Source organism: Rutidosis leptorrhynchoides, chromosome 11 (assembly GCF_046630445.1).
Source record: "Rutidosis leptorrhynchoides isolate AG116_Rl617_1_P2 chromosome 11, CSIRO_AGI_Rlap_v1, whole genome shotgun sequence".
Lineage (NCBI taxonomy): Eukaryota > Viridiplantae > Streptophyta > Magnoliopsida > Asterales > Asteraceae > Rutidosis > Rutidosis leptorrhynchoides.
The window spans coordinates 363,042,571-363,058,065 of NC_092343.1; the positions used below are offsets into that span (position 1 = coordinate 363,042,571).

Here is a 15,495-nt window from a genome sequence, read left to right on the forward strand (position 1 = left end):
TATTTAACGTAGTTCTATCTATTTAATTACATAAGTGAAAACAGGCAGTGTGTCATCGTTTTCAGTGTTTTTGAAAATTTATCCGATTTAAACGTAGTTAGTTTCGTTTTGTTGATAAAATTATTTGGAGTCAAACCGTGCTGTCGAAAAAATTTAACTCGCGGCGAGGAGGAACATACGGGCTGTCGGTGTGTTTAGCGTATTTTAAAAAGTGTCCGTTTCGAACGGGTTTTTTTTCGTTTTGTTCATAAAATTATTTCGAGTATGACGCTGCAGTCGAAAAAATTTAACTCGAGGCGAGCGAGAAAATACGGGCTGTCGTTATGTGTAGCTTTTTTTAAAATGTGTCCGTTTCGAACGTAGTTAGTTTCGTTTTGTTCATAATAATATTTCAGGTTTAACGGTGTGGTCGGTGAAATTTAACTCGGGCCGAGGAGAAAGATACGGGTTGTCGAAGTGTGTGTGTGGAGTTTTTATTTTAATTGAGAGAATTTACGTTTTAACCCCCTGAAGTGTGAAAAATGAAAATCCAAGTGTGAAAAGGGCCCCCTACTGTTGTCCTTTTGGCCTTGTACAAACGACCAAGAATCCCACGGAATTTAGTATGTATAGGGATTAATTATTACTATATCGTTATCATAATTCTAATAAGTAATATCCCTGTAATATTCACCTTGTAAGCTGTTAAATATTTCCTTATCTATCAAATAATGAAATCTTTGACATAATTTCTGGTTCTACACTGTAAACTTCTAAAACTCTCGACAACTATTTTATATATATTTACCATTGGTCAACTGAAATACTAGCTTATGGAATACCATTTCCAACTGTTTGTATGTTTAACGGTTTAATTACTCTTAAGCGTCAAAACTTTACATTTAATAAACTCGTTAATTATCACTATTAACATCTCCGGTGAGACTGAAATAATTATACGTGACAATGATAATGGAAGGGCAGGGCTGGCCGTAGTGATTGAGACAAACAACTTAATTGAAAAAGGGTTTCTAGTTGTTGAAATAGGTCCACGGGAAGGTTCAAGCATTGCACTTGATTAATTCCAACATCTATAAAAGAACCTTTATACAGTCGCTAAGTATAATTTAAAGTACTCCAAGTGGTTTGCTAAAGTATTTATTAAAATTTTGTCATTACGAAAACTGTAATATTAAATGGGCCATCGTCTTATTTAAATGGCCTAATTATAGGCGCCAGTATTCTCTGTTGGAGGGTGTGGTGCCAGGGACATGTACGTCATCATACATTCAGAATCACCTTTGGCTTAAAGATTATCAGTGACATCCTTAATTGGAACCGGAACAATCAAGGATGGTTATAAGTTTACAACAAGTTCTAATGAACTATTTACGAACTCACCCCCGATTGACCTTACGAGACCATGAAATTATAATCTATAAAATTTTGTTAGATAAATATATATATATATATATATATATATATATATATATATATATATATATATATATATATATATATATATATATATATATATATATATATATATATATAAATTGTAAGTATTGTTATTATTATTATTATTATTATTATTATTATTATTATTATTATTATAAACATAAAAATTACGAAAAACAAACCATCAAACTATTGTTGGCTTAAAAACAGAAAAACACTCACCAAAATATAATAAACATTAAATCGAATTTGAAAGTAGGATACCTCTAAGTTTTACCATAATCGGTTGAGTCAAGTGACGACCCTAGATCATACTTACCCTATTTAATTGTTAGAGAAAAGTGAGTACGAATTTAGGCCTCTACAATTATAAATATTAATCCTCTGTTGCACTCGTGCAACATGTCTCGCTCTCTGTAAGCTGAAAGGTCCACCTCCTGAAACGAACAGAGAGGCGCAACCGGGACCAACCATCGCGAGTAAAAGCTGAAGCAGTCTTCTCCATAAAACGACTGACGAGCTAGGCAACATCAATCCTCATTACATGGCCATTAGCCTGGTGGTATTGTGGTGATCCTTTTAACCATGGGGTTGAGAGTTCAAGTCTTATTATGAATTGTTTTCGTAAATTATTATACATATTCGTGTAATATGTGTGTGAGAGTTTTCATTTAAAAAGACATTCGAGTCTCCAACATTCCACAAGTATTTCTATTACCATGCTAATTATTATTATTATTATTATTATTATTATTATTATTATTATTATTATTATTATTATTATTATTATTATTATTATTATTATTATTATTATTATTATCCAAAAAGGTAGTCACTAATATTTATATATATGTCCCAAAACAACTTTCGCTTAATTAAAATTACACTAAGAAGTCACTAGCTTTCAATTCTATCGTTTTTATAAATGTAAATATAATAATGTAACGTAATAGTTATATAATAATTTTGTAAATTATTTTTAATGGCAACGACTACATAATCTTATTATTATAGTTTATAATAACATAACATATTAAATGAAATGAAGAACAAAATAGACAAGTGCATAATCCTTTTTCTTTATTAGAAACAACACAACAAAACACACTTCAAACCGAAAACATACTTTAAAACCATGTATTGACGTTCGCATCCATTATGCTAATCAATAATGCAGGACATAAACATCGTACTCAACGACGGCTTCTTCATTAGTCGCATTGAAAAAATGTGTTTTTGTTACTGCATAACCACGTGCAAAACGAAAAGCCCCACTTCCGCCAACAACTGGCAACTCCCTAACAGGTGCAGAAATCGAATTTCCTCCTAGTATACTCAAAGTGCTACCGTTATACTTTCCTTCAGTAAAAACATAACTCAAAGACATCACAAGCCGAAACTCACTCAAACTAGATAATGCATACATCCCTTGAGCTCGTCCCACAAGCTTGGATGTTAGATTAGGCCCAATAGTCAATGGGTCGTCGACCACGTAAATAGGACCGAATAACGCATCGGAGGTGTTGGTTGTAGGGGGTTTAGCCACATTGACAACGGTGGGGTGGTCACCGGCTGCTATGTCGTGGAAGTAGAAATGGAGGTGGGTTAGTTTTTCTCTTTTGAAACCATTCAATTTAGTAGACAAGTTTTCTGAAAATTGATTGGATTGTGTATGGAGGAGAAATGAGAAAAGGAAAAGGGTGAAAATAGTGTATTTAGGAACAGATTGGGCCATTTTGGGGTTGTATTTTAATATCTATCTATAAAATACTTTCCTTTCAAAAAAAAAAAAAAAAAAAAAAAAAAAAAAAAAAAATTTTGGGGATGTAGAAATAATGAGAATTATGGAATATTATTGGTGTGATTGTAGTGTTTCATTGTTTCCTCTTATATACACAAAATAAGTGTCAGGCGTACATAATAATAAAAAAAAAGACCCGGTCAATTATTAATATTTTATTTGATAGTTATTTTATTTGTTACATTTTCGTTGACCAGTTTAGAACGTACATGGTTTCTGCATGATGCATACATATGTATTCTTTGCATTCATAACAAATGGAGCTATATTCCATGAGAATACCTTTTTTATGATGATAAAAAAATGGTTTCTACATTTTTTTCTAACTTAAAAAAAATCGATATATAGCATTTACAATTGTTTTCACAAAATGATTCCTACTGATTTCGAACAAATATTCCTTGGGAAAATCATTGAAATTACACAAATCACTACAAGAAAAAAGAACTTTAATGACAAAAATAATTCGTCACTAGTTACACTAAATTGGTCAATAAGTCAAGCTAGTGACCAAAGCAAGTTCGTCACATCTCGTTACTATAAATCCGTCACAAAATATTATTAGCGATGAAAATAGTGAATTTGGTTGTTATAGTAACCATTTATTTGGGCACCAATATCATGTACTGATCAAAATTTAGTGATGACATTTTAATGTTAACTAAATATTATAATTAGTGATCAAGTTATAAGTTGTCATTAAAAGATTGTCACAAATGATTATTTTTTTGCATTGAATATGTATCAGCGCACTACAACCAATTTATGAATTGCTCACTCTTTTTTTTGTCACGTTTGATGAAAATATGTAATAATGATCACCACTTGTGAATATTTGATTACACATTTATTGGTTTTAAAGAATCTTCTCTCTTTATATTAAAAGGAAGTGTTAATAAAGTCTTGGTTTTACTAGGTAGCCATTTATTCTTACAAAATTACAAAATCTTGGCCTTTTAAAAGTACACATTAGCATTTTATGACTTCATAATGTTTCTATCTAGCATCACTTTTACTGTAATACCTCTCCATCAGTTACGAGATCAATGATGGGATTAAAAAACCTTCCTCAAATCAAAATCAACTTAAAGTAACCCAAAGTAATTTCTGATCAATTATCAAACCAATATTTACAACATTTGGTTAGTGGTACCCAGGTGAGTTAGTGGTACCCAGGTGAGTTTCGAAGGAACGAGACCCATCAACGTTTTGATTCAACAGAACGCTACCAAGGTGAGATTCGATTTGGTTTTGATGGAGAACAATTAATCGATTTTGATAGCAACAAATTTTGTTTTGTTTCGATTTTTGTTTAGGAACAACGATTTAAGTTTAAATCTTTGTATTTATCGATTTTGCTTACAACTGTATGTGCTAAAGTCTTTTGGAATTATATTTTAAATTTTTTTCTTCCTTTTAATAACTAATTAGTAAGACTGATATAGTTACTTCCTCCTTAAATAGTGCTCTTGGTCCTATTATTTTGTTATCAAATGTTTTAGCCCGTAAATCTAATGACAATAACTTTTAATTCTGTAACAGATACAAAGTATTGTTTCCTGTTTATAATGATTAGTGTTATGATATAATCAACTAAATTATATATGATGGTAGTTATTTTTTTGTTTAGATAACCAAAACCAGAATATCATTAATCACCAAAAATCTATGAACATTATAATCTAAAAAAGTGCCAAAATTATAATCTCTCTCAACAGAAATAGCTAATCAGCCTTAATAATGAACACAACAACAAACATAATCTAATACCAAGATTATTAGATTAATAACCTTGTAAATCAAAGATCAAGATGAACCCTAAATCGTCACAGAATAAAATGAGAGAGATGATTTAAATTAATAAATGTATTGAATAGAAATAAGTCTGAAACAAGGCTTTTATATCAAAACCCTAAAAGACCATAAGTTACACAAAACACCCTCAAGTCTTCAAATCTTAAATTCAGCCACACGCTCCTCCATAAACATCACAAGCAGTCCTTCCGACTTTAAACTTTTAGATAAAAACCGCCTAAAGAAAATAACATTGCATCAGAAATCTCGAAATAATCCAAAGTGTGTAAGATCAAAGATATTAACATGTTAAGGACTAGATTATATATTCTAACATCCCCTCAATATAAGCCTTAAATATGTCAAGAAATTTCAAAAAAATACGCATAGTCTGTTGGTTAGTGATCCAATGATAATATTCAAATGTTAACCACTTTGTTTTGATGATGACACCAAGTCTTGTGTGCTTACAACAACGTATAGAACAACACAAATTCATAAGCCTACACTATCTCTAGCAAATGACCAATACACAAAACCATTAAGTCAAAAGAGTCATTTGAAAAACACTGAAGGAAGCACGTTTGGCTTCACGGTCGACCATAGGTCTAACCGTGGATGTCCTGCACTTTGTTCTTCTAAACAAGGTACACGGTCGACTCCACGGTTAGTCGTGGGTCAACCGCAATTTCTCACTGTCCGGATTTTTGATCGAAAAATGTTTGACTACTTCGGGGCATCTATAATTTACAAAACTTGTTTAAACATACTTAGAATAGTTGCCCCATTCATATACAAATGAGTTTTGGTTACTAAAGCACTAATCTTAATTAATCACACTTAATGACACCTTAATGACACTTTTAGGTTTTGATTAATGTTAAACATTCAAGTATGGCTAAAAGTTCTTTTTCAAAGTGTATTTTTATAAATCTAAATTAAAAGTAATACAACTTAAAGATGGCCATTAAGTCCCAATTAAAGAAATGCTCTTCACTTGATTAACCATTAAGCACTAATCATGTGCTTTATAAGAGTTTATTGTAAACTCTCAAAAGTCTTGATATAAATACAAGTTAGTCTAATTTAGAAGCTTGCAAGTAGCCAATAAGGGCACATACTTGCAAACATGTTGACAAAAGGTTGAAGACTTGTGACTTGAAGTTTAAAATGTAATGGTTTATCTCTTTATTATTAATGCAACTAGTCAAAGCATTCCCAACTAGATTCAAATAGATCCAATTGACTTGTAACAAGCAATAATGAAGCAAGATACTTCCATCAAAGATGAAGACAAGAGTTTAAAGATTTGGGTAATGAAGTTTGGATGCTAGTGGTTTGTCAAGGGACAAAAATCTACATTTTTCTTCATGGGAAATCAATGACACAAGACAAGGACATGTGACTTTCCTCTTTTACAAGCTCGAGTCAACTTCAATGAATGCATCTAAAGTATAAGAAGGAGGTCAATGACTTCCAGGTGTATTAAGCATCTTTTGAAAGGCTTTATATTGGGTAAAGAAGCCAAAAATTCAAAGAAAAAGGAGCTCCAACGAATATATTGAAAAGCTGCCCAGCAGGAGCGCGGACGAACCACGGTCGACCGTGGAGTAAGCCGCACAGGTTCTGGAAAGTTTTTCTCTTGCTTATATAAGCCAAGCCTTGGAGCAATTGAAGAACACCTTTTTCCAACATTCTTTAAAAGTCATATCAACTGATCTCCTAAGCCTCAAGCACATATAAATGGAGAGATTATAAGAGAGAAAGAGAATTTCTACTGACACTAAGTAGACTTACTTTGTAAACTTCATGCTTATCATTTGTATCTTTAAGTTTACTTTGTAAGATACTTCCTTAGGGGGTCAAGGAAGTTAAATACTTCTTTTAATAGGAAGCACCATCTTACTTAGTGATTCAACTTCCTTAAAGAGATCTAGGAAGTTGATTAATTCCATTGATAATTAATACTTGTCCAAGGTGAAGACAAGTTTGATCCAAGCAAGGTTGGTGTGACCTATTGAAGAACTATTACAGGTTGTTTTAGTAGAATAATGGTGTAAACTTAATTGTAAGTTTACTTGGGTTCTATCTTCTTAAAGGGATCTAGAAGGTAGTTGTTGATCTTGTGGTAAGAACATATGGTGATTGTGAATTCTTCAAAGGGATGTAAGAATTCACAAGTAGCGGCTTATTGAAGATCAATTGATGTAAACGGATCTCCACCGGGTTTGGAGAAACTTAGTGAAGAAAACTCTCGATAAGGTGTATCGAGGAGTGTATTAAGGAGGATTAGTTCACATCCTCCCGAACCACTATAATCCTTGTGTTTGTGCACTTACGTTCATTACATACTTGCATTAACAAACACAAACGCTTCCACACTTCAAACTTACGTTTTGATTGTTAAAGATTTCGAAAACGTTAACACTAAGTAACTATTCACCCCGATCTAGTTACTTACAATTGGTATCATAGCGGTTGCTCTAATCTTTGCTCAAAAATATTTTTGTCGTGTCTAAAACTATTTTTTGCAAAAACCCGAGTCAAAGATCTTGGAACTAAGCTCTACTTGTTTGGAACGTAAATTTATCTTGAAAGAGCTAGCCTTGCGTCACGATAATAATTTTCGTACAAGAACCAATGATCAAGACTCAAATGAAGTTGGATACTTCAAGGAAGAGAATGAAGAAAACATCTTTTCTAGCAACTTCAAAACACTCACGTGATGTGAAGTCAAGGGAGGAACACGAATGCTCGAACTTACATCCATTACATTGAGGAATAATACCACCATTCACATGGTGAGGTAAGTTTGCTTGTTTTTAGTAAAAATCTATAAATTAATAGGTTCAAAGCTTGTATACTCTAAATGTTGTGATAATTAACAAAACATTGGTTAAAAATGAAAAACTTGAACAAAGAAAATTTCTTTGAATAAACCAAGTTAATTTTTGAATAGTCTCACATATTAATCATGAAAAGAAAAATGTGGGGTTGGGTCAAATTCATAACTATAGTGTACACAATAGAAGTACCATGAAACTTGTCATGAAACTTAGGTCAATGCAATGTATGAAATTACTCGTGCCTTAAATCCTTGCATGAAAAATGACATGAGTTATTGTTTGATATGTGCTTGAATGATTGATTTTACATGCTAGAATACGTAGGTTGTCACTCATCTTAGAGCCTTAAGTAATAGACATAATATCTAAGATTAGACTCTAAGCATCTCAATAAGTAATATTCTCGAAACTCATATAGTCAAAAGGTTACTTATTGGTAATAATGATTCGAAACTAAAATCACTAGCTTGTGACTATTTTGAACAAGAAAAAGAATTAACTTTCTTCAAAAATAAAAGTGATTTTAAAAGTCAAAGATACCAAATGATAAACCAATGCTTGGCTATAAAAGACACCTTGAGTAAACCTATCATAAATTTTTCAAAAACACACTTGATAAAACTCAACATAGTGCCAAACCAGTCAGCGGTCGAACCTACGGTCGACTGTGGATCGACCGTATAGGCTCTTATCAAAATGTGCTTTTGCAATTTTAAGATCGGTCGTGGTGTGATACTTTTAGACATTGATTCTTTGTAAATTGGTTATAACAATAGTTTTACATTGTTTATTAGAAAGATCTAAACAATTGCTAATGTAAAGCTATTTATTGTCATCAAATGACACTTTTTTATATAAGTGATAGTGATTCTCAAACAACTATAAGTGTACACGATAAATTATTCTCACTCAAGACGTGAACTTAGTTTATCAAATCTTATAATATAAACATGTCTAAAAGGATAAACTCTAGTATTTGAGAAAGGTACTAAAATGGGTTAGGGTGAGAGTATTTAATGTTAACAACCCCGGACCCAACAAACATTGGGTACCACGTTTTGTTTTTCTAACAAGTTGTAGGTTTGTTAACAAGTGTGATGGAAGACGATGTAATCACAAGTACTCAAAACACATGTCCATGATAATTATGTCACACCGAGCACAAAGAACATGATGACGTGATGTAATGTTTGATGGACATATTTGAAGTACCATTATTGGTAGAGGTAACATGTCTTGCAAATAAATGTGCTATTTAAATTCTAGCTTGCTATGTGCATATATCTTAACATGCTAGTTAGGTCACAACTTATTTGAAAGTAAAAACATGTTATGCATATAATTGGGTAAAATGTCTTATGTGCATGCTAGTAAAATTAGAACTAAGATAAAAACATGTCAATATATGCATTGCATCAATACATATTCTTGTTAGATCTTATGAACATAAAACTAATCACCCAAGATAAAATGTGATGGTCATTTGAGTGAATACATCCTTGAGTTAAAATATAAAGGGTCATTCTCATTAAATTGCTTCAACAAATCAAATACTCAAGAAAAGATTCTAGCATTAAGAGAGGATAAATGACAAGATCACAAAAAGTATCATAACAAACAAATCTTAGGAGACATCAGTATGAGAAAAATTAGATCTTAAGTGTGTTGTCTAAGTTCTCTGTTTTTTAGGTATAGTGTAGATTTCCAAAGTTCAACTTGTAGTCTTACTAAAGGAGTTATATATGATTTCTATCATCTATGCTTAATGAGATACAGTTGTGATGATAGAACTCATTCTAGGTACACTTAAATGATATTATTCTTGTCTAAATTGCTAGAGTAGTAGTCACTAATAAAAATTGTTAGTTAAACGCATAAGCATTTGTTGACTTGTTAAAATGTCTAAAACACATTTAGACATATTAGGAAGGATGATTCTAAATCTTTGAGGTTAAAAAACTTTAAGAATAATTCATGCTCTTAATTTCTAAACTAGGATTAGGTTTGCGTCAAACGAACACCTAGAACAAACGAGTGAAATGAAAAGTTTCACTAGCCTTTTAGATAAGTGATAAGGCATTAGACACACCTATAGAAATCAATGCTAGATTATCACTCAAAGGTATAGGTGTGACTCTAAAGGTAGGTACGTCTCTAGGATACTCTTTAGAAATCAAACCTTAAAAGGTCCAATTAGACATCCTAGCAGGCTAAAGGAATAATCAAATGAAAAGTCCAACATAGTGTGATTAATAGTTAAGAATGTCCTTGAACTAGAAACTAGAACTAAACCATTTCAATTATCTAGTTTAACAATCACATCAAAAAGAAAAGAGAAGTTGCTAAAACTAATCATAATAAAAGAACCCACAAGGATTTTAATTGATTATGTATGTATCATAAGAATGAATGCCAAGAATCCATATGGAAATGACTATTGATAGACTTAGGACATTCTTACTTGGTCATGAATGAGAAATGGTAAATAGTTTACAATACGTTATTTGCTAAGAAATATTAGAATGAAATCTTAATTATGCAAATAGATGTTCATAACTTGGTTATTGATCCAATTAACCATTTTCCTTGTGACAAGTTCTTTGAACTCATGGATGATAAGGTTGAAATATTCTTGATAGGGAAGCTTGAATGCTTTATGCTACGCTTTACACTCTAGGCTTAACTCTCGGCTTTCGCTCATTATACACTAGGTGTAAACTGCATAATCTTTGTTTTCTCTCTCATATGTGCCGTATATGCTTTCATTTCTTGTATGATTATGTGTGCAACATCTACTTTTCATAACTGCATGATTATATGTTTTTCATACTTGTATTCTTATATGATTTTCATGCATGATAACTTGAGTTCTCTTGTTGTAATTCATGTTGGTTGAAATCAACTTGTTAAATGTTTTCCTACACACTTAAGGATCATTAACTTTCTAATTGAATTTTATTTGTGAGGGAATTGTGCTTAATATTTGCTACATCCAACATGCATTATGTTTTTCATCATGCTTATGTGCTTACATGCTTATGATTTATTAACATGTTGAAAAATTTTACTTGGATGTTTTTATGCTCATGATCTAATTGAACACTCCATATCATTAACTATGATAAATGGAAAATGTTAACTAGTTAGCATTATTCATAGTCAAATTAACATATGTTGACATGATGATAATTGTCTTATTGAATGTTTGGATTTGATTATGCTGCTTGATGTTGTAATAATCAAATAATCATTATTAAGTGTTTGGAAAATTCTAATTATTATATTATTTAACTTGTAAAATGACAAAACTAGACATTGTTAATTTGTATGCGCTGAATAAATATTTCACTTAAAAAATTGATAACATGTACGAATTCGGTCAACTTTTATAATTCTAGGACAATGATAATACAATACTAATATATAATTGATAGTGCTCCAAATGAACATATATTTAGTAGCAATATCCTTCCAATATGTAAAGCTTTTAGTTGCAATTGTTCTATTTTTATGTAATATTCGTTTAAATAAATAAGTGCGAAGACAAGAGGCGAAAACGAAGATTTGAAGACGCAAACGTCCAAAAAGCTCAAATGTACAAGATACAATTCAAGTGGTTCAAATTATTGATGAGAAACGTCTAAAAATTACAAGAGTACAAGCCGCGAAACGCAAAGTACAAGATATCTACGCGTACGAAAGGTCGTTCAAAAATCCGGAACCGGGACTTAAACCGGGCGTAAATGCGCGACGCAACAGATCTAAAATTACAAGTCAACTATGCACAAGAATAAAATATAGTATATAAATAATTATATAAATTATTTATATATTATATATATATAATAAGTATGTCGACAAAGCTAGGATCCAAAATTTGGTGAGCTGGAATCCGATTCTCCGCACTCGCGGAGCTGTAAAGGGTAAAAACTCCGCACTCGCGGAGCAGTCAGTTTCAAAATCTACCTATAAAAGCCACGAATTCTGCCGAGTTTTACATACCATCAATCTATCTCTCTGTCTATAATATATATATATATATATATATATATATATATATATATATATATATATATATAATATATATATAAATATTAGTTTAGTTTGGGTAATGTAACGGTTATTTTACGGGTTTTAAAGTCAGAGTTCTATCCATGTAACGCTACGCGATTTATAATCACTGTAAGCTATGTTCTTCCTTTTTAAATTAATGTCTCGTATTTAAGTTATTATTATGCTTATTTGAGCTAAAGTAATCATGATGTTGAACTAAATATTAAGACGGGGTTATTGGGCTTTGTACCATAATTGGGGTTTGGACAAAAGAACGACACTTGTGGAAATGAGACTATGGGTTATTAATGGACTTTATATTTGATTAATATATAGATTTAAAATTTGACGTAGTTATATATAACCAAATACGCTTGATCGGGTACGGTAGGCGGGATATTTATAAATACTAATAATTGTTCATTTGACCGGACACGGGGAATGGATTAATAATCAATGGACTCATTAAAACAGGGGTGGATTACATACAAGGGTAATTGGTGTAATTGTTAATAAAGTATTAAAACCTTGGATTACATGCAGTCGATAACCTGATGTAATCATTAAACAAAGTATTAAGACCTTATTACGGTTTAAATCCCCAATTAGTTGGAATATTTGACTTCGGGTATAAGGTTAATTTGGCGAAGACCCTCGCACTTTATAATTATGATCGATGGACTATTATGGACAAAACCAGATGGACTTATCGAATAATCCATGACAAAGGACAATTAACCCAGGGTAATAAATAAAAATCAAAACGTCAAACATCATGAGTACGGAAGTTTAAATAAGCATAATATATTTTATTTTATATTTCCTCGTACTTTTATTTTTTTGTTATTTTAATTATTGTTATTTATTTTACGCACTTTAATTATTGTCATTTACTTTACGATTCGCTTAAAATATAAAATCGACAAACCAGTCATTAAACGGTAAAACACCCTTTTATAATAATAATAATTGTAATATATATATTTTGTACAAATATAGTTATATAAAAATATAGTGTAAAATAAGCCGTCTCCCTGTGGAACGAACCGGACTTACTAAAAAACTATACTACTCTACGATTAGGTACACTGCCTATAGTGTTGTAGCAAGGTTTAGGTATATCCCATCTGTAAATAAATAATTAAAACTTGTGTAATTTGTATCGTATTACGTATTAAAAATATATAGTATTTCGTACCCCACGCTGCACACAACAAGTTTTTGGCGCCGCTGCCGGGGAACTCGGCGAAACGCTATATTTTTAATATATATTTGTATAAATATATTTTTAGAAAAACAATATAAAATTTAAAAAAAAAAAAAAAAAAACTGAACCTGCGTAATTTGAATCTGCATCCTCCGCACTCGCGGAGTTTTTGGGCAGCAGACATCCGCACTCGCGGAGCCTGCTCTGGCAGCAAACCTAGTACGCATTAATTACAGATTTGGATTAATAATTTTATTATTATTAATATTTAACCTAATTAGGGTTTTAGTTAATTAATATATTTAGTTTTGTTTTAATTTTATTTGTAATATTAATTGTTTTCATTATTATTAATTATATAAATTAATACTTTTATAAAATCATAATATAAAAATAATATATTTTTTAAAAAAAATTTGTATTTTTATAACTTTAAGTTTTATTTCTATATTTCGTATCTTTTTAATCGTTAATTCGTCATTTATATATTTATCGTTCGAAATTAGTTTTAAGATTATTATTTTGCCGTAGTTATTTTATATTTCTAGATTTTTAGGCTTTGCCGTAAAATCCCTTAAATACTTTTTCTTTAGATTAAGATTTAGGTGCTTTAGAATTTTGCGACGCTGTTTATAAATTTTAGTACCTCTTAAGTTTCGATGCGCTACTTTATTATTATTTTTTGACTTTTATTTTTCGACGCTTATTTTTTTCGACTTCTTGTTTTTCGACGCGCTTTTTCTTTTTCATTTCGATGCTCTAGTTTTTAGGACCTAGAATTTTCTTTATTTTCTTTAAATTTCGACGAAAAATTATTTTGAGTGGTTAAATTGATAGACATCCAAAATTTTCTGGTTCGTAGTAATAGTTGGATTTGTTAGTGGCGAGTTGTGGGCTTCCGATTTAAAGGGTCCTGGCTACCTGCTGCATCTATTGGCTATTCGAAATGTGGGAAAAAGCAGAAAACTTATATAATTTTTAGTTTATAACTAATAGGATAATTAGTAAATGCACCACATTGTAGCTAAAATTTAGTAACAAGTGTAGTATGGAAAATCTCGAAAATATTTTGGAAACTCTTTATGACATACGAAATCAATACTCTCAAACGGGTGTTGATAAAAATTCGTTCGGTCAATCTTAGATCACGAATGACGAAACAATAACTGGTTATGAAATCTGTGGAGATTATCATTCAACATGGGAATGTTATTATTATGTTCCTATGGAAAATTACGCACCCATGGAACCTGAATGGAATGATTATGAAGAATACAATTCAAATTAGTATTATTCCCAAGAATATATCCAAACTTAACAACCAGAGGACGAGGAAAATTATGTGTCTGAAAATTCTTTAGATTATATGAAAATCAAACTCGAAGAACTTGATGCACAAAATGAACAAATGAGAGAGTTTGTAAATAGGCAAGCTGAAACTCTATCAGATTACACACCTGTTGATCTTAGGAGTATTGTGCAAGAAAATCTCATATCATCGAATGTTGTTGAATTCGAGAGCTCCAAAATCACCAATTATCCCGATGATACTTTTTATTTAGTCTTACCAATTTCACAACATATCGACACATTAGCCTCTACCGAAGAAATCATCGATCCATCAATGGATGAAGAAGAAGTAAGGGTGACAAATTGGTACTCTTGGGAAAACGATAATGTTGAAAATTTTACCCCCGAGACCAAAATGGTGGGACCGATAAGTACCGTTAATGAAGAAGAATCTACTTCGATCCCGAAATTCACCATTCCACAACCTTCCAACCCAATATTCTCAATAGACGAGTCATCTATCGAAGATGAACTACGAGCTGTAATAGATAATGACACCTCGGATTTCACCCAATTGGGTAATAGAGGTGAAACCTTTGATCCCAAGAATGAACGGAAGTAAATGTTAGGAATTGTCCACCCTATAATATGTATGTCAGTGTATATCGATCCATTTAACCAAGAACCAGAAAAGAGACATATCCATTTACTAAAAGCTACACTTAGAAAAGAATTAAGTAGTGACGATCGGGTGATTCTAAACTTTAAACCCATTGATATATTATACACCACCCGAGATGTAAATAACTGGCTCCCTATTCTAATTCGTGAAACTTATTCTACCGACTTCACATGTCGTCAGCTAAGTATGGGGAAGTCTAACCCCACTTAACGTTAAATTCAGGGTTCGGGTTAGTGCATAACTCGTTAATAAACATGCATGATGAGTAAGGGTAAAAGACACATTTTTCAAAAATTAGCAAACAGTTCAGAAAAGCAACCGTTTTTGAAGAAAAACATGTGTGATAAAACAAGAAGGAATGAATGATGAGGTGCACCATCTATCA

The 15,495-nt window shown here is 31.4% G+C and overlaps 1 protein-coding gene across 1 annotated transcript; it reads right to left on the reverse strand.

Annotated features, from left to right (window-relative positions):
* Window positions 1–2,602: 2,602 nt before the first annotated feature.
* On the reverse strand, window positions 2,603–3,172 carry LOC139877837 (dirigent protein 21-like). Its single transcript, XM_071865244.1, has one exon. It carries the CDS (start codon window positions 3,170–3,172, stop codon window positions 2,603–2,605), a length of 570 nt encoding a protein of 189 aa, XP_071721345.1.
* Window positions 3,173–15,495: the final 12,323 nt, after the last annotated feature.